The sequence below is a fragment of the Myiozetetes cayanensis genome, unplaced genomic scaffold, assembly GCF_022539395.1.
Source record: "Myiozetetes cayanensis isolate MyiCay16 unplaced genomic scaffold, myiCay2020 scf27, whole genome shotgun sequence".
NCBI classification, from domain to species: domain Eukaryota; kingdom Metazoa; phylum Chordata; class Aves; order Passeriformes; family Tyrannidae; genus Myiozetetes; species Myiozetetes cayanensis.
In genome coordinates, this window is record NW_026087488.1 from 7,164,198 (window position 1) to 7,191,864 (window position 27,667).

The 27,667-nt window shown below is 47.0% G+C and overlaps 2 protein-coding genes across 2 annotated transcripts in view; one reads left to right on the forward strand and one right to left on the reverse strand.

The window, feature by feature from the left end:
* RABEP1 (rabaptin, RAB GTPase binding effector protein 1) overlaps positions 1–18,255 on the forward strand; it is a 45,074-nt gene extending 26,819 nt beyond the window's left edge. Inside the window, exons 6-18 of the mRNA XM_050321924.1 lie at positions 433–568; positions 1,258–1,436; positions 2,362–2,487; positions 4,262–4,729; positions 6,644–6,748; positions 7,457–7,573; positions 8,397–8,495; positions 9,867–10,007; positions 10,693–10,882; positions 11,182–11,237; positions 11,671–11,769; positions 12,501–12,617; positions 14,453–18,255. Of these exons, the coding sequence (XP_050177881.1) occupies positions 433–568; positions 1,258–1,436; positions 2,362–2,487; positions 4,262–4,729; positions 6,644–6,748; positions 7,457–7,573; positions 8,397–8,495; positions 9,867–10,007; positions 10,693–10,882; positions 11,182–11,237; positions 11,671–11,769; positions 12,501–12,617; positions 14,453–14,554 (1,935 nt within the window). The 3' untranslated portion in view covers positions 14,555–18,255. The remainder of the gene's footprint in view (positions 1–432; positions 569–1,257; positions 1,437–2,361; positions 2,488–4,261; positions 4,730–6,643; positions 6,749–7,456; positions 7,574–8,396; positions 8,496–9,866; positions 10,008–10,692; positions 10,883–11,181; positions 11,238–11,670; positions 11,770–12,500; positions 12,618–14,452) is intronic.
* Positions 18,256–18,479: 224 nt separating this feature from the next.
* Positions 18,480–27,627, reverse strand: NUP88 (nucleoporin 88). The gene is given in 18 exon segments (XM_050321925.1): positions 18,480–18,674; positions 19,036–19,154; positions 19,508–19,634; positions 19,904–19,984; positions 20,083–20,148; positions 20,639–20,764; positions 21,175–21,333; positions 22,063–22,164; positions 22,502–22,592; positions 22,721–22,819; positions 23,418–23,568; positions 23,969–24,152; positions 25,063–25,239; positions 25,501–25,587; positions 25,777–25,902; positions 26,495–26,664; positions 27,392–27,516; positions 27,519–27,627. Coding segments are annotated over 18 exon segments (2,163 nt in total). The 3' UTR covers positions 18,480–18,610.
* Positions 27,628–27,667: the final 40 nt, after the last annotated feature.

Below are 27,667 nucleotides of genomic sequence, written 5' to 3' on the forward strand. Positions count from 1 at the left end.
TTCTTAGGCTTAGTTCGAGCTTGCCCCATAGTCCTGTCTTCTGACTACTGTTATTACTGCATTTTAAACCATCTCCACATCCTACTTATTTGTTGGCTTATCAGCACTAATTAAGGGATTGCCTCTCTGTCTGCTTTCCTGGGATATTTTGCCCCTTTACCATCTCAGTGCTGTTGTGATCCAGCTGTTAGAACTGGGATACACTGATAGGTTTGACTGAGCAGAATTTTAGTGAGTAATGTGTTCAGAAATAAATACAAGCACTGCTTTGCACACTGGTAGTTGAATATTTGTGATTTCTAGAAATAAACTTCCCCTTCAGCACCCATCCCTTACCTGAACAGGCGACGCTGTCACTTCGAACAAGAAGGAAATTCCTGAGAGTGTCCCCAGACTGGGATGGTTGATTTTTTTTCCCCTGTTTTTGTTCAGGTTAAAGAACTGAACCATTATTTGGAAGCTGAGAAGTCGTGCAGGACAGACCTGGAGATGTATGTGGCTGTTCTCAACACACAGAAGTCAGTCCTGCAGGAAGATGCTGAGAAGCTTCGGAAAGAACTCCATGAAGGTACCTCCCTGAGAATGAACCTCTCCTTCTTTTTCACTTAAGGATGCAAACCCCAGCATAGCTGTTAATTATTTCCTCATCTCTTCTTTGAATTGGATTTAAAGGAACTGGGAGGGGGAAGCAGTGTTTTTAAATGTGAAAGGCCTTAAAATGTTTGCTGAAGAGTTGTGAATGTGTGGAGTTCTTTTATGACAGAGAAAATCAACAGAGCCATTCATTTTCTCGAGGGATGCTGTTGAATTTCTAAGTTCTTAAAGTATTGTAAGCTTGATTCTTATTATATGTGTCTCATTTGTGTATAATTATGATCATTATTTCCATAATGTATTGATGTGGCTCCCTGAGGGGTGTCAGTGCTGGTGCTGGAGTGCAGAGGAATGAAATCCAGAGCCTGCTGCTGAAATAAATAGGAATGTGGGAGCCTGTCTTTTAAAACCAGCACTACAAAAAGTAAACTGTTAGAACTCATGAATGGAGTTGAGGTGTTGGTCTCCTCACTGGGAAATTGTAAACTGTCAGTAATACATCCCTAATCACGAACCAGGGTTGGGAATTAAGAAAATGTCTTATTCCATCCTGAGCGGTTGACTGTTTGATTAGAACAATAACTACTTTCATTCACCGAGGTGCATCTCTTTGGCAAAGTTGTTAAAACACTTCTGGTTCAGAGTGACTCTCTTTCTGCACAGTTTGCCACCTCTTAGAGCAAGAGAGGCAGCAGCACAACCAGCTGAAACACACGTGGCAAAAAGCCAACGACCAGTTCCTGGAGTCCCAGCGTCTGCTGATGAGGGACATGCAGAGGATGGAGATCGTCCTGACCTCGGAGCAGCTCCGGCAGGTGGAAGAACTGAAAAAAAAGGATCAGGTTACTGGCTGCTTCCCCCTTTTCCTCTTTGTTTTTTGGGGATGCTGTAGGTTTAATGTGGTGTAACAGGTGTGGAAATCCCGTGTTGGAGATAAGTGTGTTCGTATTTCAAAAGTTGAGAGCTGACAGTTTGAACAGAAATCTTCCCTTTGAATGACAGCTGACAGTTTGATAACAGAAACTCTCCAGTATTTTAATATTAATGTATACAGTAACTTTAAAAGTAATGTTGCCAATAGTTAAATAGGTAATAATATCCAGAAATTAATCTTGAAGGAAGAAATCTACGAGGGGAAACAACTGGGGTAAGGATGGCAGGACAGCAAGTTTCACTTCTTTCAGGGTTTCCTCGGTCAAATACATATCTTAGGCATAAATTAAGACCTTGGTTTTTATTTATCATATGCCAATGATTGTGTGCATACTTTATGACTTAATGATCTATGATGTCTTTCTTTGGATTCTTTTTCCTTATATTTCATTTTTTAGAGTGCTCAAGGCACTTCCTCTTTTCACACTTGTTCATGCTTGTAAATGGCTGTTAATGGGCCTTTAGGGATGCAAATATATATATATATTCTGTACAAAAGCCAGTGTAGCAGCTGGTTTTGTTCCTTATTTGTTAATACCTATAATGAGAATTTTGAGCTCGGTAATTTGTTCTTTGAATAAAGTTGTTCATGAATCGGCCACTAAGCTTGGAAAGTGAGTTCTCATTTAAGTTAGTTTGGGTGCCTTGTGAAAACAAGACTAAATCTTTTAACTAAAAGAATATTTATGTGATAAACACTGGGGATTTTAACCAAAATAATATTTTCCCAGTGTCTTTTTTGTAGGTTAGTTTATCTTGAAAACTGATGTAATTTCTACTGTGGTAAATTGAATCCCATTTTACATGTGTTCTCCACTGACCACTGATTTCTAGGAAGAAGATGATCAGCAAAGGCTTAGCAAGACAAAGGAGGAGAAGCAGAAAGATTCAGATGATGAAACAAAAGCTTCATGTTCTCTGGCCCCTGAGGAAACCCTTACCCAGCTCTCTAATGAAGAGGTAAAACCACTGGATCTTTCACTTGCACATTCCTGAGGGTGCAAATGCAGAGTTAGTGTCCTTCATTCTCTGTAGCTTCTAATTCTTATTAAGCAATCAAAAAATCCTTGGAGGTGTACTTGAATATATAAATTCTAATAAAGATTGGGAGACAACACTGTACAACCCTGAGAGGTGCCATTAAAAATGGTAATTTACACTTTGCTTTCTGGATGTGAACTGCTGTTACCTTCTCTTGGGCTTTATAACCATGTTCTAGCACACCTAAATATTCAGAATTAAGCCAATTATATCTGAACATTCAGCAAGTGGTATTGTGGCTGCTTTGCCAACCTACGTGTTGAATTCTGGACTTACCATTTCACAGGGTCCATTCTGCCTTTGTAGGTCAAAATAAGGAAAAATTAATAAAAACCCACTAAGTTTTTGTGCTGCAGAAGCTTAGTTTCCAAAGTGTTTTGGTTTCCATATGTCTTTGGTTCTGTTGTTATTTGTGACCTTTTTAAACTGTACAGAACATGTTTGATCTCTGGTAATGAATCATAATATCCATCATGTCTTACAACTTGTCATAATTTGAGTTCTGAGCCCTTCTCTGTTGGGCAGTTTGCAGCACAGACAGATGATTTGTTGGTCTTTTCTTGGTTGTCACCAAACAATTGTTGTCTGAAGATACAGTTTTATATCAGTCTGTATTCTCTTGACTTTTTTATTATCAACTTAAACTCCTATATATAAATGCAAATAAAAACATTATTACCTAAAAAAACCAATTAAAACGAGGCATTTTACAACAGTCATAATCCTGTAGTGTATATATAATATATATATATTATATATATTTTATATATAATATTGATTATAATTATCTATATGAAGTGCCAGCAGCCTGCTGGTCTCTGCTGGACCTATTTCAGAAGTGATCATTTTTCTCAAGAGGCTGCTTTGCAGTGTTATTTTCTTCCTGTGTCTGATGGCAAAGCAGGAGTGCATAATATATTGGAAGGTATTTTGAAAGCAGTCATATGCTTTTTAAATAAAGCCTTGCTGCTCTCTTTTCCCTGCTACAAAAATAAATAAAAATAGATCAAGAGACTTAATGTGCCTCAGACACGTCACAGGACAGTTTGTGTGACTTTTGGTGCTGGCCTTCCCCGGGATGCCTTTCTGTTCAAGCCCAACCTTTTTCCCTTTGCGTTTTATTTTATGTACAAATAATCTTGTGAAGAAAATATGTCAGTATTTTTGTGAGACACTCAAAGCAGAAGAAAGAAACAGAACAACAACATTCCCTTGTCAGTACAGAGTAGATTTTTAAGGGTATCGTTCTTTATTTATCTTTTTGTTAATGTAAAGTTTCTTGGTTTATGAATAAAGACTGGTGAATTTACTAGTGAAGGTGCAGTATTTGCCTTCTGTTGTGGAGGTTACAGCTGTAGAAGGGGCATTGCAAGTGTATCTCTTTAGGGGAAGAAACATCTTGTCTCAAATATTGGAAGATGGAAGGTGACTGTGTCCTTGCTTGTCTGGCAGGAAGACAGGTTCTTACAAAAGCATTTTGTTAACAGAGGACTCTTCCTTGTTTTATTTGTTTTTTTTTTTTTAATTCTAGCTGGCACATTTCAGTTCTCTGTCCTTTCCTCTGCCATCAGATGTTCTTGGCAAGGCCAATTTAAATTTGCCTTTACCATGTGTGATATTGGTGTCCAGCATTCCTCTTGTGCCTCACCAAGGTGGAGTGTGTGATTTTGGATTGCTTGTTTTCCCACTGCAGGTGCAGGTGAACAGCACCCACGGCTCAGTCCATTCCCTGGATGCAGACTTGCTGCTTTCTTCTGGAGAGTCTTTCAATAAATCAGACACTGATATGTTTAAAGATGGACTAAGGAGAGCACAGTCAACAGACAGTCTGGGGACATCTGGATCTTTACAATCCAAAGCTTTAGGGTACAACAACAAAGCCAAATCTGCTGGGAACCTGGATGAGTCGGATTTCGGACCGCTCGTTGGAGCAGATTCAGTGTCTGAGAACTTTGATACTGCTTCCCTTGGATCTCTGCAAATGCCAAGTGGGTTCATGTTAACCAAAGATCAGGAAAAAGCAATCAAAGCAATGACACCAGAGCAAGAAGAGACTGCTTCCCTGCTTTCCAGTGTCACCCAGGGTGTGGAGAGTGCTTATGTGTCTCCCAGCGGGTATCGCTTGGTCAGCGAGACCGAGTGGAACCTGCTGCAGAAAGAGGTGAGTCCCCAGTGCTGTTGTCACTGCCCTGCCAGGGGCAAAGCTCTGCCTCCTTTGCTTTACACACAGCCAGCTGTGAAAGGAGAGAGCAGGACACCATAACCTGCTCCCTTTGTCTCAGCATCACTTAAAGAACAGCTGCTCTTCCCAAATGCCTTGAAAACCACAGCCAGCAGCACTCCCCGAGGGCTCCAGGGAGCTGGTGGAAATGAAGCTCCTGGAAAGCATCATCACAGAGTCCCAGAATGGGTTGGGTTGGAAGGGACCTTAAAGACCATCCAGTCCCACCCCCTGCCATGGGCAGGGACACCTTCCACCAGCCCAGGTTGTTCCAAGCCCCATCCAGCCTGGCCTGGGACACTTCCAGGGATGGGGCAGCCACAGCTTCTCTGGGCAAGAGCCATAGGCAGCCATTCCCTTTTCCCTCTTGGAATGCTTCTGTAGGTGAAGCACACTGGATGTAAACAGTGTTACCTGGCTCTGCTCGTGGGAGAGAGTAAAGTCACCTGTACTAAACACAGGATGCTTTTCACTTCGGGGAGGGTCTGGCAGGAATGGCTGTTGGTCTCATGATTGTGGGAGAGGGTGAAAAAAGATGGGAGAACTCAAAGAGAAGGGGAAAATGGGAACCTAAGGAAAGGGAACAGTGGAACTGGGGATGACCAGGAGGGAGCAAAGCTGACAGTGCTGCTGACGGGCTGCAATTTGGAAAAGAGCATCCAAAATACGCATAACACACAAAGCTACCACAGAGGGAGCTTCAGGAAATTTTTAGGCACTTGCATCATCAGAAAGCCATTTCTGAGAGCGACAAGCAGCAGATTAGACTGAGCCCTGTGCCAGTTTGAGTGTGGATGACCAAGGAAATTGTTGCTTCTGGGTGTTCTGCCTGTCCATTTTCAGCAGCTTTATGGGATGCCAGTTCACAGCTTGCATTTGGTTTCTTGCTGAAAAGGGGAGTATTTGGGGGTTCCTGTGGTTACTCTTTCAGAGGAAGGGAGGCCAAGGAGCAGCACTTTAAGGGGAAGAAAGGGAAGGATGGGGGGAAGATAACAATCCATACTAGGTGGAAAGAAAGACAAGATGGGGGGGAAAAAAGGAGTGTAAGAATACAGGGAAGAAGAGGCCAGATAAAGGACAGCTGAAATGAAGAACTAATGATATTTTTATTTCCTTAACTTGTTCAAATTAAGTGCAAATCATAACTTAGGAGGTTTCTCCAAACCTGTTGCAAAGTTGCTTTTTTATTGTTGTTTTCCTGATGATTTGCTGTGTCTGGAGAAATGACAGCCCCCTGATCTCAGAGCTGAGTGAAATCCCCTACTCTTGAGTATTTCCTTGCCCTGTTGCCATTCTGATGATGCTTTACTCCAACCCTTTCTTGGAATTCCGAGCAGAAATGTGCTGCTTCCCACGTGTTTCTGGAGGCAGGAGCACAGCCTGGGTGTGTGGATGCCACTCAGCGTGGGTGGGACGTGGAGCAGCAAACACAAACACAGTTTCAGCTCAAACCTGACTTGCAGCTGAGCCTTTGATAGAACTTCCACTTGTCCCCAAACCATTACAGTTCCCAACTGGCAGCAGGTTTACTCTTTGTTTCCCTGCTGCACACTTTTATTTTCTTCTCTCCTGTTTGGTTTCTTGGTGTCAGAAGGACACACTGAGTGACTTGGTGAGCTCTTCCATGTCATGGTTCACTGTGTTTGTGCTGAGAGTGGGACTCAGGCCAGGAAAGGCTGATGTCCCACAGCTGATTCACGTTATCCCTTCCTTTTAGAGCAGCTTAATCCTGCCATTACACACTTACCTGTAACATTCTGTGATCACACAGCACACCTGAGGGTGTGTGGCATTCCTGCATTCCTTGAAGACCTCCATGGCATTTGTGGAAGATGATAACTGTGTGTTGTGCAGGTGCAGAATGCAGGGAACAAGCTGGGCAGGCGCTGTGATATGTGCTCCAACTACGAGAAGCAGCTGCAGGGCATCCAAATCCAGGAGGCCGAGACCAGAGACCAGGTGGGATTTCTCTTCTTGCTTTAGAAAGTTGGTTTTTTTTTTTTGCAGCTGTTTGAACTGCTAAAGATGCAACAGTGAGCCATTCTTTGGTTTTAATTGAGCAGTGTCAACATACTTAAAATCTAGATAACGCCTGACATTCATTTTAGTGAAATAATCTGTTATTTTTGTGTGGTCATGGGCACCAATGTGTACGTATTTCTGAAGGATTCACCTCCAAGGACCACTTTATCTGGTGCTACAAGACCCTGCAGTAAAGGCCCTGTTCTATAAAAAGTGTTCTGCCCATGCTGAAGTCAGTGTCTTTCATAATTTATATTTTAAAATGCTTGTCATGCATTAAATTCTATTATCTTTGATACTGGAAGAGCTGTTAACAGAAAAGGACCTCATCCTAACAGCATAAAATGACTGTAGGGTCCTGGAGGATCTTTGTTTCCTGCCATGTACTGAGGAACAGTTTTCAGATGAGTCACATTCTGCTCTGAAATGAGTGATTGAAGTCATTCCTTGGCAATGGGCCAGAGCAGTTTGGTGTCCCACGTTTCCTCAGAGGGATAATCTGTGCTGGGGGGTGTTTCAGAAGAGCAGCAAAGGATCTTTGGGGTTGCTGGACTTGGTTTTATGGTTTGGGGGTGTGTTGTGGCTCAGGAAATAAATGCTCCCTGAGAGAATGGGAAATGAAATGATTGGGTTGTGCCCACCTAGGTGAAAAAGCTGCAGGTGATGCTGAGGCAGGCGAATGACCAGCTGGAGAAGACCATGAAAGAGAAGCAGGAATTGGAGGATTACATGAAACAAAGTGCTGAAGACTCCTCTAATCAGGTACATTTGGTACTTGAGGTGGTGGGAATCTTGCTCTTCAGAAGTCTGAAACCAGAACTCATCTTGTGTTAGATACAGAGGGAGTAGGGACTGTGGAGGCAACACAAATGAGAATTTCTAGGTTAGTTTTGCTCCACCTGAGTCTGCACAGTTTCTGGATAAATCTGACATGTCTCTAATATGATGCTACCAAATTTTGGCATTAAAATGTCAGCTCTAATCTTGAAATCCGTTACAGAGTGATAACAGGAATTTGGGTAGTGTTTGAGTTTGGAAGTGCCCTGTGTATGAAATGACCCAAACATACTCTCAATTAAGTAATGCTTAATCTTATTGTTGTCTTGTGGTGGTGTATAATAACACAATAAGAAGAACTTAAAAGTTATTGGTTTTGTAAAAGACAATAAAGTAAATAACCATAGAAGTGAACTTTTTGAAGGTGAGTGCTTTCAGGAAAAAGTACAAAAGCTTCCTTAAAAATGCTGAAAACTGAAAAAACCCTCTGCAGCTTCCTTTTAGTGTCTGTGAACTGGCTTACTTTTAAATTTGATTAGAATTAACTGTTTGTTTGTTGCTTAGAGTTTGGTAAATAGAATATAAGTGTATTATAGGCATAGAAGCACAGCATCTCTCCTTACTGCCGTGAGCTGCACTCCTGTTTTACTGAAGGAGGAATTAACAGCATAAACCTCAGGGGATTAGTTTGAAATGTCAAAGCATTTAATACTAATAACAGGCAGGAAGACTTTGGGGGTTATTTCTTCTTCAAAATGTGTTTCATGCTTTATTTCTAGCATGTCTGTGCGGGTTTTCTTCTTTTCAGATCTCCCTGCTCATGGCCAAGTGTCAGAAGTCAGAGAACTTCCTCAGTGAACTGCAGCAGGCGTTTCTGCAAGCCAAGAGGAGTGTCCAGGAGCAAATGGTAAGGGCAGGTGAAACCCAAAAGTGTTTGTAAAAGACTTTGTGTTGCTGCCCAGTTGGCTGCAGAGAGCTGAGCATCTTTGACTTGTAAAGATATTGGTCAAGTGAGCTGTGATGGCAAGACCTGGACCTGGGGCAGTTTGTGTGGGTCTGTTATGGTGTGTTCATGCATATTTATGTGCATGGAGATCCCTAGGTAACTTCTTTTCCCCTTATTCATTATCTACATTTCATGCCCTTTTAGTATCTCAATTTTACCTCCAATCTGAAGGCAGTAGAATTTCTCCAGGCAGTTTTTCAGGATCCAGCACAAGCACCATCACTCGTGAATATTTCCTTGAGTTTTAGAGATGAATGCTCGGTGTTTTTTTACAGGTCAGACTTAAAATGTCAGCCCTAACACCCAGAAGAGATATGGATGGGAACTTAATTTTTGTAAACTATTTTTGAGCATCTTGTTGGAATTAAGCCAGAGAATAGGAGTGGGACCTCGTGTTCTAGAACTAAGCTTGGCTTCCTTAGAGCAATTCATTCCCTCCTGTATTAGAATCAAGGTGGTTCTTTTTTCCTCCCTGGCATTTCTGGGGGACTGAGAGAATTCATCCTAATAAATCCCAGTATTTCTGGGGTTGTCTGTAGGACATCAGGGCACTGCTTGCAGAGATGTTGTGTGGGAGGGCACGTCTGAGGAGGTGCAGGAGATCCAGAAAATACATTAATGTGAGCCTGCTTTTCCTGCTGCCCACCCATGGCCCAGTTCCTGTCAGGGCTCAAGTCCCTGGTTCCCCATTCCAAAGCAACCATTCCTCTTGGAAAAGTTCACTGATGTTTTTTTTTCCCTTTTATAATGCAGGCAAAGCATGTCCCCTTAATCCTTTTCCTTTACAAGGCATCACCTGTTTTGATGTTTCCCTCAGACAGCAGTGGGAGGCAGACACCTCCCATGGAAAGTTTCAGGAGGAATGCTTCAGGGTTTTTAATAACCTGCTCCTACAGCTGAGTGCTGTCATTTTAATAAACACTTCAGTAAACATCACACTGAAACCACATGTGATTCCCCCACTCCTACCCCTCCACGAGCACAGCCAGTTGAGGGATAAATCCAGCAGAAAAGTGGGAGACTGAGCAATGCTGTGCTCATCACTTGCTTCCTCCTCTCTGCCTGCACAGTTCAAGTTGATCTTGCCTTTATTCCTGGTGCACAGGCCAGGCAAGAGGCTCATGTTGATCCACACCATCACTTTACTTCCTTCCTTCACCAAGAAAATCAGTTCCCCAGACTTTTGAAAGCGTTTGCCGGTGATGGTAAATGGAGCAGAAGAGATCTAAGCATGACCCTAAGTGAGAATTTATGCTTTTCTTTGCATTGGAGGCGGTCCTGACACAGTCAAGGGAGCAGGTTTCAGAAGAGCTGGTGAGACTGCAAAAAGATAATGAAAGTCTTCAAGGCAAGCACAGCTTGCACGTGTCTTTACAGCAGGCTGAAGATTTCATCCTACCAGAAGCAGCAGAGGTAAAACATTTTCAACTCACTAACACCAACAGTGCATGTGGCTGGATCTCACTGGAATGTTGTTCTTTATCAAAAAGCTGTCAGTGAGCAGTAATTGGGATTTTTAACCCTGTAAGTCTGTGCTGTGCAAAACCAGCAGCCTAATCCCACTATGCCATTGGCACAGCTCATGGTGAGGATAAATGATACTAAAATGAGTTAACTCTGGCCTGATGGCTGCTCTGTCGTCAGTGGAGTGTGGGTTTATCCCAGCTCAGCCAGTTTAAGGTGTATTTTGCAACTGGGCCCACGAGTGTTCAGTCCCCAGGGCTCCAGGGTATTGATTCAATGAGTCAGGCAAAGTCACTCCTGTCCAGTTAAGACCAGTAAGAATCCTGAGCCTTGAATAATGATAAACCTCATCATCCCTTCCATGGCCACTCCCTTTGTTCAAGATTAAAGCCCTGGGGGAGGTGAAGGGCAGGGAGAGCAGCATCATAAGCCTGTGGGGACACAAATCTTCACTTTCTTCGTTTCCTGTGGCCAAAAAAACCTTAAAAACCTCGATTTTTGCTCTGATACCTTGATAGATGCAGGGTGTGGTAGGATGGGAGAGACCTCAGGGCAGCACAGCTTTGTCTCTGATTGCTTTGGGTGCTGATGAACACAGTGCTGAAGAGCCTGACCCCCACATTTCCCAACGCAGGAGCTCCGGGAGCTGATCCTGAAGTACCGGCAGGACATCATCAGCGTGAGGACAGCAGCAGATCACCTCGAGGAGAAGCTCAAGGCCGAGATTTTATTCCTGAAAGAACAGATTCAGGCTGAACAGTATCTGAAGGAAAATATAGAAGAAACCCTGCAGCTGGAAATAGAGAATTGCAAAGAGGAAATAGGTGAGGCCAGGGGTGAAAGAGTCTCGGAATAGGAATATTAGAAATTCAGGAGATGCACTAAGACTTGGTTTTGTGATGAGTTGACTTACCTGAATTCTAAATGCTGGCCACTTTTGATAGCAGATACACCAAACTGTGCTTCTGAAAACAAAAGTACAATCTTTTGTGCTTGTTTGCTTTTGAGGTACCTTTGATGTAACACGGGCTTAATCCTCCTTTAAATATTAATGGCAGTAAACAGGGTGTGAATAATTTTCTGTGTTTCCTGCATTTAAGCTTTAATACTCTTTGTTTTTCAGCTTCCATTTCCAGTTTAAAAGCTGAACTGGAAAGAATAAAAGTGGAAAAAGAACAGGTAAGGAGCCCTTTCACTGTGGGATTTTTGGTTTTGGTTTTGTTTTTTAAACAAAGGGTTCTTTTTTTTCCTGTATTGATGCCAGTGTAGGACTGGGACACATTCATAGTTCTGTTCCTTAGAAGGTGTTTGGTCTGTTTATTAATCTATAACCTAAATATTGGGTTAACTAATTCCTAACTAATACAAGGCTACCTAGTTCTAACCTAAATGTTGCCTTTGAACATTTCTCTCCAGCTGCAAAAAGAGATAGATGGAGAGAAAGATGTTATTTCAGGTATTTTCTTTATCCCTGGAAGAGGTTTATTTAGGTGTATTTCTGAGGCCCAGGAAGATACTTGGGCTGTGCTTCCCTGTGGAGGGACTGGAGGAAGATTGAAATGTTGGGGAGCTTTATTTAATAACTTTTTTTTTTTTAATTATTATTATATAGTTGGAAAGTTCTTCACAGGAAAACCTGCAGCAGCTTGAGAGTCTGCAGGAAGCAAAGAACATTCTAGAAGAACAGCTGAAGAAGGAGACTGCAGCAAAGGTAGCTGTGATGGGTGTGGGGTGTATCTGCATCATTAGTGCTGGTCAGCTGTGGCCAGAGAATGTGCCACTACACAAGAATGAAAAAAAAAAAGGAAGCTTTTGAATGTTGGTAAAAAAACTGGCAGAGAAACAGTGTCCCCTGGGTGTGGGTTAAATCCTCACCCAACCCCTTAGCACTTGGATTTATAAAGCAGTGGGGCTGAATTGCCTTCTCACCCTCATTTGGGTTTTTTTTCCTTCCCCCAAATACTTTTTTGACTAAAACTGGCCACAGTTGTGTTTTCAGCAGCAGATTACTGCCCTTATCTGTGATCAGATTTCATTAAAAGTCAGAACTCTGTGTTTGAAGATCCTTGGTCACAGCTGGTAACAACAGCCACTGGGCTTTTCATGCTTTAACCACCTAAGGACACTTGGTGGTGGGTATCTGTGGATATCAGCCCTGGTTTGGTGGGTATCAGTGGATATCAGCCCTGGTTTGGTGGGTATCAGTGGATATCAGCCCTGGTTTGGTGGGTATCAGTGGATATCAGCCCTGGTATCAGTGGATATCAGCCCTGGTTGTGCAGTTGGGAAAACTGAGTTGTAGAAAGGCTGGCTTAATGTGTTGCCAGGACTCTGAGAATAACCTGCTGCTTTGCTCTGCTGTCACTCTTTAATCACTTTATAGAAGCTTCTACTGTTTTTTATCCAGTTTAAGCATGGCATAAAGAGTCTCTTTCTCTGCAGGCCAACCTGGAGCAGCTGGTGTTTGAGGAGAAGAACAAAGCCCAGCGTTTGCAGACTGAATTGGATGTCAGTGAGCAAGTGCAGAGAGACTTTGTAAAGCTTTCTCAGACACTTCAGGTAAGGAAAGTGTGATCAGTTTGTGGGGTGCTAGTTTAGTTTCATTGTTTCTGTGTAAAATGAGAAGTAGCAGTGGTAATTTTCTCACATTGGTGTTCAGGGACTATTTTAAAAGTTGATAGTATAACTGGGGTTTTATTCTGATTACTTAATTCCAGCTGATTCTAAGCAGCAAAGATACACAATTATTGTGCTAAAAGAACTGTGAAGAGCCATAAAGGATGGTACCTTCAGATCCCTGTTTTTCATTGTCCATCTCCTGTGTTACTTTTCATAGTAAATCATTAGAGTGCAAATATTTGAGGACAAAGTGAAGAACTTGCACTGTTTGATATGAATGGATGAAAGGGGTCTTTGTGTCAGAGTTCCTGCTTTGTTTATACCCTCTAAAAGTCTTATCCTTGCTGTTGTCACTGTTGCTTTCCTTGTATTCCCTCCAAAAAGTGGCAGCTGTGGTGGATGATGAGATGCCAGAGGAAGGAGTATTCCTGGAGGCCAGTTCTTGGTTTGTCACTTTGTCAGAACATGAAGGGACCTGCAGTTTGTGTTTGCAGAGTCACTGACTGTCCCTCAGGAAGCCAAGGCTGGGCTGGTCTCACCCTCAGGGTCTGTGTTTGCAGGATTTGCACCCCCTTTATGCCCCAGCTTGTTTTGCTCACAGAGGAAGGGCTGAGTCCTTGGCCAGGCTGCTCAGAGTGAAAAACACAGGTTTTTAAATCAAGCATTCAGGTTTATGTAGAAAACCAAAACCAGAACATGGGAAGTTGTTTACTAGACAGAGTTTAGCTGGGTGGACAATAGAGATCTGTCCTCTCTTGTTCTGGCTGTGTCTGGAGGAGGAGTGGGTAGGACAAAGGAGGCTGTTGAATTGTCCTGGCTTGGGAAGTTGCTTCTTGCTTGTCATCATCCTCTCTTTGTTAATTTATTTATTGCAGTTCTTATGGCAAACATATCCACCACTTTGAAGGTGTGTGGTGGACCCTTCCAAAACTTGCAGGTAGTTTAGTACAACTTCAGGACGAGCTCAGTGAGGGCTGTAGCTCTGCATTTGGTGCTTTCTCTCTGCCCTAAGCACTTACTGCACATCAGTGTCTCAATAGTTTGTGCTTCCAGTTTAAACAGTGGCCTGTGCCATCTCCATGTACCTGGTACAGGATCTGCTGTGTGAGATTGCCACTGAATGAGGATTGGGGTTTATTGGCAGGATTATCCCCTTCCCTGGCCTTGTCACTGGAGATCCTGGGCAAGTACCCCTCCTGTGAGGGGCCCACTGGCCAAATTAGGAATCAGCAGTGCAGAGGAAGGGCTGAAAATCAATTAAATGCTAGGTGGGAATTTATAACTGAAAGCCCAGATCTTAATTGAGAGAATGTGAAGGTTTGGATGTGATACATAAATAAATTGTGCTCTTCGCATTCATTTCACCACAGTTCTGCTGGGCACGGTTTCAGCATATAAGAAACAGCTTAAAGGTGGATTATCAGCAGAGCAAGTAACAGGAGTGAGCTTGGAAGCGGGATGTTTCCTCCACGAGCGTTTTGGCTGTGGGCTGGGGAGGCTCCAGGGCACACATCAGGCTGCTCTGAGCCTCCTTTACGTTCTTTTCTGGGAGAGTTTCCCAGTTTGCCAGGGCGGGGTCAGTGGCAAAAGGGAATGATGGGGAGGGTTTGCTTGTAAAATCACAACTGCCTCGTGCCTTGGGCCCAAATTAAGCTGGGGCTCAGCTCCCGCCGTGCCGTGCTCAGCCAGTATGGTCTCTGCTGCTCCCTGGGGGCGGGCTGTGCTCGGGGCGCTCAGCTCTGCTCACCGCAGTACCTCTGGTTGGTTCCCTGCAGGTGCAGCTGGAGCGGATCCGGCAGGCAGATTCCCTGGAGAGAATCCGTGCAATCCTGAACGACACAAAACTGACGGACATTAACCAGCTCCCCGAAACATGACACCCTGCGGGGGCAGCCCCGCGGCCGCGGCGGGGGTTTTTAACTCATCTTTATAGCGACATTAATTATTATTTAACTCTAACCGAAAGAGCAGAAGACAACAGAGGGGAGCAATGGCTTGAGTTTTGTTTCTAGAGGGGAAAAAAAGGTTTCGTACTGGGCAGGAAGAGAGAGCACAAGGGTGACTTGCAGGGTAGGAAGGAGAACTTTCTAATGGAAACACTAATGAGTGCGGTGTTTCGTGTTCCACTGAGTGGGATCAGTCCTTACATTCTGAAAAACTTCCCTCTTTCAGCCGACTTCGTAACCTAATATAGAGTTTTGGAACATTTACCCCTGTCTTTCCCTCTGTCCTTTCCCCCACTACTGTGATCAAAGTAGCTGCTGGAAACCGTATTGTCCCTCCAAAACGTGGAAGAGCAAAGTGGTTGAAGTTTTTCTGTTTGAATAGTCAGTAACAGTATTCAGCTAGCAGAGAGGATGAGGTGTAGAGTATGCTGTATGAATATTTTATATTAAAATATGACTTTATTAGCAGGACACTGGATATTGATCTTATTTCATAACTCAGTACTTCTTTTGTTTTGTTTTGTTTTTTTTTTAAACCATTGGCTCTGTGAAGAATCTGAATGCTGCTGAAACGTGGATGTGAGTGAGCTGTGTCTCTCCTGGACAGATAAATGCTAATCCAAAAGAAAAATGAAAACTGTACTGAGAATTTATCTCCTTGCCATTTTTCTGTTGAATTCAGATACTGAGAGAAAAGCACAAGAAATGCACTGTTTTGTAATCTCTTCTCACAAATGTAATTCAGAATACGGAGCTACAACCGGTTGTTTCTCATCTCTAAAGCTGAGCAGTACCTGGAATCCCTTCCCTTGGGGAAAAAAACCCATTAAACCAAACAAATCCAGCCAACCCAAGCTGGTGAAAGCCCTGTGCAGTGTGTGAGCACTGGCACGAGGGGATGCAGGGCTGCTCTGCTGGGGGTCACACCGGCAGCAGGGCAGGAGGGGTCAGGGGAAGGGGCTGTGCTGGATCAGCCCCTGCAGGCAGGGATTCCTCGCTCCCACTCAGGGCTCGGGTGTGCAGGAGCTGCAGGACTGTGCTGGTGCAGCTGGGCAGGCTCAGGGCAGCTGCTGGGGGAGGTCTGGTGTCAGAGGGGACTGTCCCACCCTTCTGTACCCAGACATTTACCGTGTACTGCAGGGGCAGGGAATTCTGGTGATCAGAATTCAGCTGCCAGGCTTGGGTTTCTTGTTCTGTAAATGTCCAGGGGTAACGTGAGCATTCCTCCTCCTCCAGCTGCTGCAGTTCCAGGCACACAGCTGGATGGTTTCCTCTATGGCTGCAGGTGTTGATGCTGGTGGTGCAAACCCAGTTCTTCAGAATGGTCCCTACTTAAACCTCATTTAAAAGGAGGAGGCTGGAGGAGCAGATCACACTGTCCAAAACTTCTTAGACTTTCCTCCATTCCTTACTGTTTTTTCTTTATGTCCTTGGTCACAGATCTGCTTTTCTTCATCACCTTCAAAAGTGACAGAAAATGCTCCAAACTGCCATGCACATGACTGTATTTTAAGTGCTTAAATCCTATTTTTAGCAGTGGATATCCTGCTACTGACACAAAGTCAGAAGTGGTGGTTTTGAAGAGGAATGCCTTAAAAGCAGCCAAAAAGCAGCTCAATTCCTTGTCACTCCCTGCAAGAATTAAAGCATTTTATTCACCCTAGTGATTAATCCCCTTCATAATCCTGACACCCAAAAGCCATTTGTCCCACCTTAGCAATGACTAGACTAACAGATGGCAGGGCTGTCATCTTCTTAAGATGACACTTAATTTCACATAAAAGTGACAGTGAAGTGTGACTTGGGTCTTTGGTATTTGGCTATTACCAGATTATGCTTTCTTTAACCTTTCTCACTCTGTGCTGAGCTGAGGGTGACAGCAGCTGGGTCCTGATGCAGAAATCCAGTCCCAGGTGTTCTGCATTCAGCTTTCCAGTGGTTGGGGTCCTGTTGTGCTGGGTCAACTTTGGAGACAAAAATACAGGCCTTTGGTAGGAGCTGCAGAATGAGAAGCTTTTGCCTCTGTTCTCCCCCTCCCTTCCCAAAAACGGAGGTGTAACTGGTTGCTGAGTTGGTTACTGTACCTGGTGACACTTCACCTGTTGTAGCAGGGTGAGGAGGCCTCTTGTGTGGTAAAACTGCACCCCCTCCTGTACCCTCTTGAGCAACTGAGCCCTTGAGGAACCGCACCTCGAGGACTTGCACAGTAGAAGGATTTTTGGCTGAGTTTCTGGACTGTCCCAGTGTGAGAGATGATTTCAGATGGTCCAGGGCTGGTGTGGCTGTTCCTTGGCTGTGTTTTTTACAGGCTGTTTGACAGGGGGGTGTCAGGGTGAGGTGGTGGCTGCAGCTGTGGGGAAGGAGGTGAGTGGGCAGGTGCTTTGGGCTCCTTCGTAGCCACAGGACCAGCGTAGCTGTTGCCAAACGCAGCTCTGCCTGCCTGGGGTGTGAGTGTGAGAGCGTGTGGGGTGTGTGGGTGTTTCTTGCTTGTGAACCAGGCACAGTTTGAGTCTGTGGAGGAACTTCTTTCTGTTTGGAGAGGACGGGCAGAGAATTCCTGCACGGTTGTTTTCCTTTTCACCACCTTGTTCCATCCCGCCCTGCACACCCAGTGCTCCTGGGTCAGTACCTGTGGCCATTTTAGCTTTGGAACACGAGTCAGCTTCTTCACCAGCTGGTGTTTAACTTTAGATCAGACTTTTAAACCGTTTCTGTTGCAATTGGAAGCCTGGTTGTTCCCAGCAGTGGTGGGAGATGAGCTCCCTGCAAACAGCTGTCCCTCCTGGGGAAGGACAGCACAGCTTCAGCAGCAGCTCTGAGCTTCTGCTGAACTCGAACTGCAGAAACTTGAAGGGGCCTTTAAAAACCAAACAGTACAGTGTGTGCCAAATGTGCAGAGCAAATTTAAAAGACTGTAAATGTAGTGAAAGCTCTTGGTGTCGATACTCACTGGGTGGTGGATTAACGGTGTTACTGCTCATGGACATGAGAAAACAGATGCTCTTCCTTCCAGTTCTGGGTGTTCTGGAGCGTGGTTGGGGTCGGGGGGTGGGTTCCTTCCGCTCAGGCAGTGCTTTGTAACCAGGTCAGCTGCGATCCAGGGGGTGAGCTGGTGGTGCGGGCTGTGACAGGGGCGAGATCGAGGTCTGTCTGCATTCCTGTACCTGTATAGTCTTACTCTGTACAAAAGTGTTCTTGCAGCATGTCAGGTAACCCTGTTCCCCGGCTGTCCCAGCCCTCCCTCCCTCCCCAGCAGCTTCCCCGGCACCCCCTGCTGTGCCACGTTCCAGCAGTGCAGTAACTCCTGTTCAAACCTGAGCTTGACGTGTCGCCTTTTCTAAGGGGAAGGGGGGAGGGACAACAACTATTTATTGTCCACTAGAGTCTGTCAACAGCAGATACTGAATTGGCCTTTCAATGGCGAGAGGGACTCCAGGGCCATCTTTTGCTCAAGGCAAACTGTTTGGAAGTTAATATTGCATTCCAGTGAGCCAAGCCATTGGTGTCCTGTGCAATCGTGGGTGTAGAATTCTGCTGTCTCCAGGATTCCAGTGTAACCATTTGTTAACTGTATTGAAGGTGTGTCCTCTATGGAGAAAGTGTTCCAAATTAAAAAAAGCTGCTGAAGTGTGTGTGTGCACTGCTCTGGTCTTTGCCTCCTTGCCACAGGCCTTCCCCTGGGCAGCCCTCCTGGAGCAGGGTTGGGAGACTATCCCAGGATAACTCCAGGGAGCTTTCCGAAGGCAGCAGCAATGCCCCGCTCCTGAGGTAGCTGTAGGTGTGACACTGAAGATAAAGCACCTGCTGCACCATCCCCTTCCCAGGAGGAAAGCAAAACACCACGGCACGTAAGGAGTCTTATCAAAAGTATTTTATTTCACAGTTCTTTACAAAATAATAAGGCGTATTGTTCAACATACAAATGGCAAATATACAAGGGGAAATACCAGTTAAAGCTCCTCCAGCCTGTCGGTGCAGGATGACGTGTTAGAAGTTCACGTGGCTTCTGATGTCGTTGATCTGCTTCACCATCTCCCTGATGTGTTCTCCCCTTCAAGGGAAAACAATCCAAGTTAAAACTCTGCAGGTCACGTTTGCTCAAAACTAATCAGGAAGGGAAACTCTTCAGGTGGTAGAAGGAGGGAATGGGAGCACTGGTGCAAGTTGTTTTGTGATCCCAGGCTGGATACAGAGGGCCCAGAATCCAGGGGCAAACATCACTGGCAGCAGATGTATTGAAGCAGATGTATTCAAGTGCTGCTCCCAGGAGCTTCAGCCCCTCTCCCCCAGCCCCAGCTGGTGCCTCAGCCCCTCCTCAGCCCCTCAAGCACAGCTCCCATGACACCCCAGACACCTGAACTGCTCCTGTCAGTGCTGGGGCCTGGATTCCGCAGGAGCCAAGTGGAACTTACTCCTCTCTCAGGACGGTTTGGATGCACTTGCTCTGGTAGGCACTGAGGCTGATGCTGGGCTTGCGAGGGCTGAGCCCCTTCTCCATCTGCTTCTGCTGGTATTCCTTCTTCATTTTCACCTGGAAGGCGGGTACAGAAAGGAAGGCCCCAGTCAGGGCTGGTCAGTCCTGCCACGCTGAAAGCTTCTTAGTTACAGACTGGTGTGTTATGCTGCAATGACCTGATTCTTTTGGGGTTAAAATCTGCCTGCTTTTGCACTCTTCCTTCTGCAAAGAGAAGAAATGTCCCTGCCAGGGCTGAGGAAGGGGGAGCTCTCTGAGGGTTTGTCTCTATTACCAACAAGACACACAGTCCCTTTAGTGCATTGCTGGCAATTAACACAAGTACAAACTGCTCTGTTGGCAGGACTGTTCTGTCAGCACTGAGTGAGGAGCTGTCAGTAACCCACCAGGCAGGGCCATCCTCCCCTCACCTGTCTGATGGCATTGCTCAGGTGCTGCAGCTGGTCATGAATTGTCTGCAGTTCCTTCTTCATATCTTTCTCGGTGTCGGATAGAACAGGAAGCTGAGAGTGGAAACTCCGAAGGACTTTCTTCATCCTTGATGAACAAAGCCAGAAATGGTGCTGAATTAACTTCCCTGGTAGCCCAGTTATCCTAAGCCACTGCAGCCTGGTGCTGTATCCTCCCAGTGCCCAAGTGCCAGGGCTCAGCTGGTCTCACGTGGCACCTGTGAGCTGGCTCAGGCTGGGCCTGCAGGGACTTTGAGAGGCCCAGGCTCGTGACAAACCAGCGCAGCACCTTCTGCCCCCTCTGCCCTGCCACAGCAGCAGAGCTGGGTGCTGAGCCAGAGCCCTGTGTGCACTCACCTGTTCATGATGTCTTCCTGTTTCTCCTTGGCCTCTTCGTACTTGTCCGCCAAGCGCTCGGCCATTTCCCGCAGACTTTTCCTTAATGCAAGGGACAAACGTTCATTTCCTTCACATTTACACACAAAGGTGCATCATTCCTGCTGCTGGACCTGGTCAAAGCAACAGGTTCCACTCACCTCTCCTCTCGGCAGTAATTCAGATCTTCCAGTTGTTTCTTTTTCTGTCCCCACAGCAGCTTCACTCTGAATATAAACAAAAAAAATAAACCATCTATGGACAGATGAATCAGGATTTACAGCACACAGAAAATGCTGGGAGTAGGAAGAACTACAGACACTGAAAAAGGGGCAGTGGTGGGAACAAACTCTTCCATTTTGTCCTAACTGTACAGCATAACTATGATTTGAACCAGCAGAGGCTCAAGGCAGTTTTCCTCTGTCAGGATTAGTGCTGAGTCAGATTTCCTGCCCCCCTGCACTGGCAGACTGACAACAGCCAGTGCAGTATTTAATTATCTTTCCCCTATGAGCCACTACAGAGATAAGTGTTCCACTCCCCCCTGCTTTCCCTGGTAACTCAATTTCCAGTTCTGGTATTCCAGTGTTACTCTTGCATTTAGCACATTTCCTCATCCCCAAGGCTTAGCCCCTCAGCAGGGTGAGTGCTCAGCACTCTGTGCTGCTGTGTCACAGGGAGGTTGCCCAACACGTATTTCTGAGGGTTTTGCATCACCTTTGCTGGATTTCCTCTTTTGCCAGGTCCTGTTTCAGGATATATTCCTCCCTGAACACCTGTGTGGCTCTGCTGAGGAGCTGCAGGCATTCCTCAGGGGGAGGGGCAGCATCTTTATCTGCAGACCTAAAGAATAAGAGAGAGAGGTTTTTGCAATCTTACTCTAAATGTTCCTCTGAAAGGCTAAACCACTTCCAGTGTTTACAGTAAGAGCTCAGAGGAATTTGGTTATGGAAGTGAGGGATTACAATTAAATGCCTTCCCTAGAAGTAATTTTTCTTGTATGAGGAAATCCTGGGGTATCCCAAGATACTCCAAACCCAATGAGCAGCCTGATGAGCTGAGGGTAGCCCTGCTTGGGGCAGGGGACTGGAGCAAGGTGATCTCCTTCCCAGCAACATCGTCCCTGGACTGGATGCCATTCCTGTATGGACAGAGGCAGCAGGAGCTGTACCCCATCCCTGCCACACCCAGCAGGAGCTGATGAACACAGACTGTTCCCTCTGCAGGTGGCCCAGGAACACATCTCTGCTCACTTGAGGTGCAGGGGGTTGGCAGAGCTGCGCTGCAGGATGCCCTGGATGTGCTTCTCGAAGGAATGCTCTGACTCGGCCACGATGCGGAGCGGGGACACGGCCGGGTCCGTGTCCTCCCTGGTGCAGAGCAGGGGAGGGGACGCAGGATGGACTGTGCTCCTGCCACAGAACAGCACAGGGACAGCACAGTTAAACCAAAACACAAACCACGGCAGAGTTCAACTGCTAACGGGAGGGACTCATCCACCATCCTGTCACACCAGGGGGTTCTGAGAGAAACTGTTTCAATTCCCTGGTAAATCCAGCCCTGGACAAGGCTGGTGGAGCTCCCACCCCAACAGCTCCCAGTTTGGAGCAGGAGTCGTGAATATCCTTTGACTCAAGGATCAGGAAGTTGCAGAACAAGGCAAGCAAGTGCTGGAACAGCAGTGACCTGACTTTGCAAAGGAGCCTGCCAGGTCACTGCCCACCTGTGTGGAAACAGTGAAATAAATGAATGTCTGTAGGAGAACCTGACATTAATACTGGCTCTGCTGATGGCACCTGTCCTGCATTAAAAGCTGAAAACAGTGCCCTCCCCTCAAGGTGTATATTTAGTTGTGCAAATGCACATTTACCACACCACTCTCTATCTTTGCCACCACCTCCAAACAAAGCAACTTTGGAAGCACATACTAAAATCCCACTTCCCCACCCCCCCCATGCAAACACAACCTTGGTACCCATTAGGAATCTCCACACCACTGTCTGTAAACGAGGTTTTGATTTGCAGATTCCTTATTATAAAAACGAAAATAAAGAATCAAAGAGTAGTGAAAAACAGCAATGTCTTGAGGTCCTTTCCATGTGCAGCTGCCAGGGACTTCAAACCAATTCAGAGCCACTTACAAGAGAGGCCTGGTAATACACTCATAGGTGTTGGTGATGCAGATCATTGTGGGCCCCAGGATGTCAGAAACGATCCAAAATCCTCTGATGGGAGCAGGCTGCCTGAAGGGAAGAAAACACAAGAATTACCTGGTCAGAAGAGTTCTCTGTTCATCAAGTTGTGCACATTCACTCTTGGAAAAGCTCCAGGGAAATGGAAGTGAAAATTTCTGCTGGTCTGAGAGGTGATTTTCAGACAGTATCACAGGAATTTAAGCTACTTCCCTAACTGTGCATTAGGAATCCTGACACACAATTTGCTTACTTGTGTTATTTGAATTCTTCTGAGCTAACTTTATTACTTTTAATGGCAAAAATGCAGCAGAAGGTGACAAATCATAAATATTTTCCCCAGCAACTCCCTGATTTGAAAGCAATTGAGAAAGGGTTTGGTTTTTACCTGCAAGGCAACGGTTTTGTACAAAGAATATGTTCAACAAAGCACTTCTGTTCTGCTCCCAGCTCTTGCAAACTGTCTTTGTCTTCCTCATCTACAGAGAGACATGTCAGAATGCATCAGATCCACCTGGCAGGGTAAGGAATTCAGTACTACCTGCATCCCCCAACCTGCAGCTGGCAAAGTGCAGGTGTTCAGCTGTTGCTCCCTTCTCTCACTCACCTGATCCAAGGAATTTATGCAGCTTATTGATCCATGTCAAGCCCACACTGTGGACACCAGCCTCGTGTGTGCAGTGGTATCTAGAGGGACATTTGGGATCTGAAATTTGAACAGCAAAGGTAAGAGAAGGCACTGAGCTGAGAAAAGCTCATCCTTCACACCTGCACTGCTGAACACAGGTATCAACTTATTGCCCAGTCAGCTGTGACATCCTGGTGCGAGCACCAACCTGCACCAGCACCTGAGCTGGAGGAGTGACACATTATTAGAGTTCTGTGTAAAATCAAACTGCACTTGAAATACCTGATGAGTTGCCTATCACACCACATCTGTATCAATCCACTGGGGTTTAAAGGGAAGCTCAGCTGAAGCCAGCAGAGCAGCGTTCTGACAAGCTGCTTGTCCACAGACACCCAAACACTTTGTCCTGCCCCACAATTACGCTGGATGATAAGCAGGTACTGGTCCTTCCCTCAGGATCACTCTCCCCACAACACTCTTACACACACAAGTTGACACAGAATGCAACAACTTCTACTTCATAGCCCCTCCCAGGCTTGCTCCTTCCACAGCTTTCCCAAGGACATCAGGCAAATCCCAACTCTAATCCCCCTCTCTGTTTGACACCAATAAGAATTTGGATCCTAAGTGCTTGAATTAAAGCAAGAAAAAGCCACAAGCTGAATGACAGCCCCACCTTGGTGCAGTTTGATTGGGCAGGTGAAGTCAGACTCCAAAGGATCATCATCATCTCCTGTTGCCAGCTTCAGTGCAAGTTCCAGCTCGACACATTCAAACACGTACAGGGAAGGAATGAGATCGGATCTTGGGTCCCAGGACTTTTCTGACTGTAAAGAGCATTGAATTCTTTTGTGAGACATCGTTTAAATTCAAATACAAACAAACACCCACAGAAACAGCATCAAGAAACAGCTGCAAGGCTAGAGTATTAGTTGTCAGGGAAAGTAGTTCTTTTTTACTTAAAAAAAAATTAACTCAAATTCAGGGTTTCTTCTTAGAAGATCTTTAAATGAGTTTGATCTGATCTCCTGTCAGGGCACACAGGAGTGAGATTTAAAATAAAAGCATCAGAGAACCACATGGACTGGCTGGAACAGGAGGAAGACTCACTACCTCATTCCCAAAGAAAGCAGCTTTGGCACTTGGCACACACTTCCAGGCACCCTGCACCGGGAACTTGGACTAAAGACACAAAACTGCCTGTGGAAAACAACCCAGCCAAGGTACCTGCTCATCGTCCTCTTCCCCGTCCAGCACCACGCAGTGGTACAGCATTCCCGACTCGGTGGCGATCACCAGGATGTTTGGGACGCAGGGCAGGCACAGGACAGCGCAGGCATCGTAGCCATAGTTATCCTCTGCAGCTGGGTGCATGGGCAGGGGACCCAGCAGCTTCCCAAGGCTGCCAGCACTGCAATAAACAGCAGGGGTTTGCTCACAACACCACGACTGTCCAACAACCTCGGGGCTCCGAGTCCTAATTCCTGTTAGACAGCAGCAAGCCAGACTTCCCTGGATTACCAGTCTGACCTGCACCTCCCTGGTGGAGATCTCAGAGAGGAAACTGGAGCTCAGCAATAACATTTTATGCTTGGAAAGCAACCAAAGCTACAGTGCAAAACATTCATGAGGAAACCTTTTCATATGAGAACACAAAGTACTCATGGAAAGCTCAAGTTAATTATCAGTTAACTGGTTTCTTGCACTTCACAGGCAGCATTTTGTGTCGTGCTATTTCCCTCAGCAGAACTTTCGAAGGACTGAGCCCATTTCATTGCCTGCAGTCAGGATCTGCTCAGTGCTGATCCATTCTCGTGCAGAGGCACAGTGTTGTTTCTAACCCAAGCACCACACATTTTAATATTCACCTCTAACTGGTAAGTCTTCCACCATCTTCTCAATTTTCTGAAGTAATTTCTTCTTGTATCACATTTATATTCTTGATTAATTTTCTTTTTATTCCAGAACATGCCTGTGAACCCTCTATGCTCTTCAAATATTTCTTTTACTAAGGTATCCTTGGCTTATTGAGCCTCATCCAAAGGATGTCTGTGCTGTGACCTGAAGGCCCCAAAACACACTTAACAGCCTTAGACCCACTGATCTTTTCACAGAGCAGTGTCAGGTCTCTGACGGTAAATAACGAGAACAGTGGGTTCTCAGCAGTGAAAACTGCACCCTTAATGTCTGGTTGAGAAAGGACGACCTGCTGGTTTTGGATTCCAGTGTATCAGCACTGCCACAGAGACAGAAGAGGCTGCAGTACATTGTACAAACCCCCCAGCACCCCGTGGTGACCCTGAGGGTGATCATGCCCCTACCTCTGCAGCAGGCTGATGTAGGTGAGGAAGGTCTCTCCGTTCTCGTAGAGGATGTACAGGGGGTACCCCAACACCTCCTCGCTCCCCCGCTGCCCCAGCACGTGCCTTGGCACCGGCACCTGCGGCCCGAAGTCGAAGGCCACGGCCGTCTCGCCCAGCGACGCTGTGTAGGCTCTCCTGGGACGGGGCACAAGGACACTCTGGGATGGCACTGTCAGACACCCTCGAGATTCTCCTTCCCAGCCAGGCCAAGGGGGAAATGAGGGAGGGGCGAGAGGGGAAAAAAAAGTGCAAGTACAGTGCAAGGAAGAAGTCCTAGCACTGAAGAATTCCTATCAGGTTTTCAGGTAGATTTATCACTTAATTCATTAAAAGCACCACTGAGAATACAGAGCTCATTCTGCACGGGCATTTCAAAGTCCAAGAAGCCACACCAACCCTTTTTTGATGGTAAGAGTCTCCTCCTCAGTGTCCGAGAGCGTGATCACTTTGATGGGTGTCTGAGGCACCTTCAGGCTGTAAAACCTGGAGGGAAGGAACAGCAGCTGTGTTCATTCTGCTGGCAGTGCTGCACATTCCCTGCTGAGGGAATGTCAGCTGCTCTCACACTGAAGTATTCTCTAGTGGTAACCCCAGTTAGAACAGCAGGATGTAAATTTATAAAGACAAATTAGGGATATGAAAAAAACCCAGCAACAAACCCACTTGAAATACCTTATAGTGTTATCTGAAGTCAAGAGCACGATGTGGGGCTCCAAGGTGTCACAGGGGTACCACGCTGCATGCTTTAAAGTCAGGGATGTTGAGCTGGTGAAGAACCTTTCTGCAATAGGAATGGTGCTGGAATACAGAGCAGAGACTTGCACTGTTACCAGAAACACACAAGTTACTTCTCAGGGGAAGTGGGGGCAAGAGGAGCTAAAGACACAAAAGGTTTCACAGCCTTTATCTGTGCTATTCTGGAAGTTGGAGGGTCAGCTTTAACTTGAAGCTCTTTGTTATTTCCACCCAGACCTGAGCTTTTGGCTACCACCACCCAGAGAAGCTGTGGCTGCCCCACCCCTGGCAGTGTTTAATGCCAGGCTGGATGGGACTTGGAGCAACCTGGGATAGTGGAAGGTGTTGGGGTGGAACTGGGTGGCCTTTAAGGTCCCTTCCAACCCAAGGCATTCTATGATTTTATGAAAGGCTACAGAATACTACAGAGGAGCACTTTGCTCCTCATCAACTGCAAGAAGTTTAGAAGGTAATTTATTTGGGTCACTTGACAACCAGGAAGCTCCCGAGCCAAAATAACTTCATTTATGAGTCCCTCCAACCCTGACACAACCAGTGTATTCTGCATCTGTCTGGCCTCAAGAAAGGGAGGCCATAGAGGAACAGTGGCAGGACAAGGACAAGGGTGTCATTAACCACCTGAGGTCTCACCCACCTACAGTTCACCGTGGATTTCCCCCCCTCAAACTCGGAATTCTTCCCCCAGCGCTTGGGCAGCTCCAGCACCATGAGCCCCTTGGTGCCGATGAGCGCCACATGGTGCTGGGCCGGGCTCAGCAGCACCTGGTGCACCTCGAAGAGGGGCGGGTTGATGCACAGGAGGGTCTGAAAGCACCAATGTCACAGTTAACAGCGAGCCACCCAGAGCGCCTGCAGAAGCAGGGCACGCCTGTATTTTGGATGGTGAGCTCCACGGCGCGGCTCCACGGCCACGGGCTCGCTGAGGGCAGACCCGCCGGGGGCGGGCTGGGGGCTCTCGGGGGCCGGCCCCCCTCAGCCCTGCAATGGACACGGACCCCCATCCCCTCACTCCCTGACATGGCCTCCCCATCCCCTCACACCCCCACGCCCCCTCCCCACACCCCCTCCGATCCCCTCATCCCCGCTCCACAGCCGTCACCTCCCTCTCCTCTCGCAGACCACCCCCCACAGCTCCCCGCTCCCCTCACACCCCCAAAACCTGCCCTTCCCCTCACGACTCGCCCTCCCCACGCAGCTCCACACACACGGAGCCTCCCTTCCCTCACAACCCCCCCACACCACCCTCCCATCCCCTCACACAGCCCCCATCCCCTCCCACAGCCCCATCCCGTCCCATCCCTCACACAGCCCCATTCCCCTCACACAGCCCCTGTCCCCTCACACAGCCCCGTCCTCCTCACTCACAGCCCCCGTCCCCTCACACAGCCCCCGTCCTCCACAGCACAGCCCCCAGTCCCCATCCTAGACAGCCCCCGTCCCCTCCCACAGCCCCCCGTCCTCCTCCACAGCCCCCATCCCTCCCTCACAGGCCCCATCCCTCCCGCCCCCTCCGCCCATCGCCGTTCCGCACCTGGTAGCGGCCGAGCGCGGCGGGGTCAGGCCCGCCGAGGCGGCGCAGGCCGATGGCGTGCAGGGCGGCGGCGGGCCCGTCCCAGAGCAGGAGGTCCCCGCCGAGCCCGCACAGGAGGTCCCGGGGCCGCGGCGGGCGGGGGCGCCGGCGGGCGCGCGCTCGCGGAGGCGGCCGAACACCGCGTGCTGCGGCAGCGCCGCGCGCCACTGCTCGGCCGGGCCGCACTCCGCCGCCATCGCCCCCGCCGCGCCCTGACGTCACCGCCCCCGCCCGGCC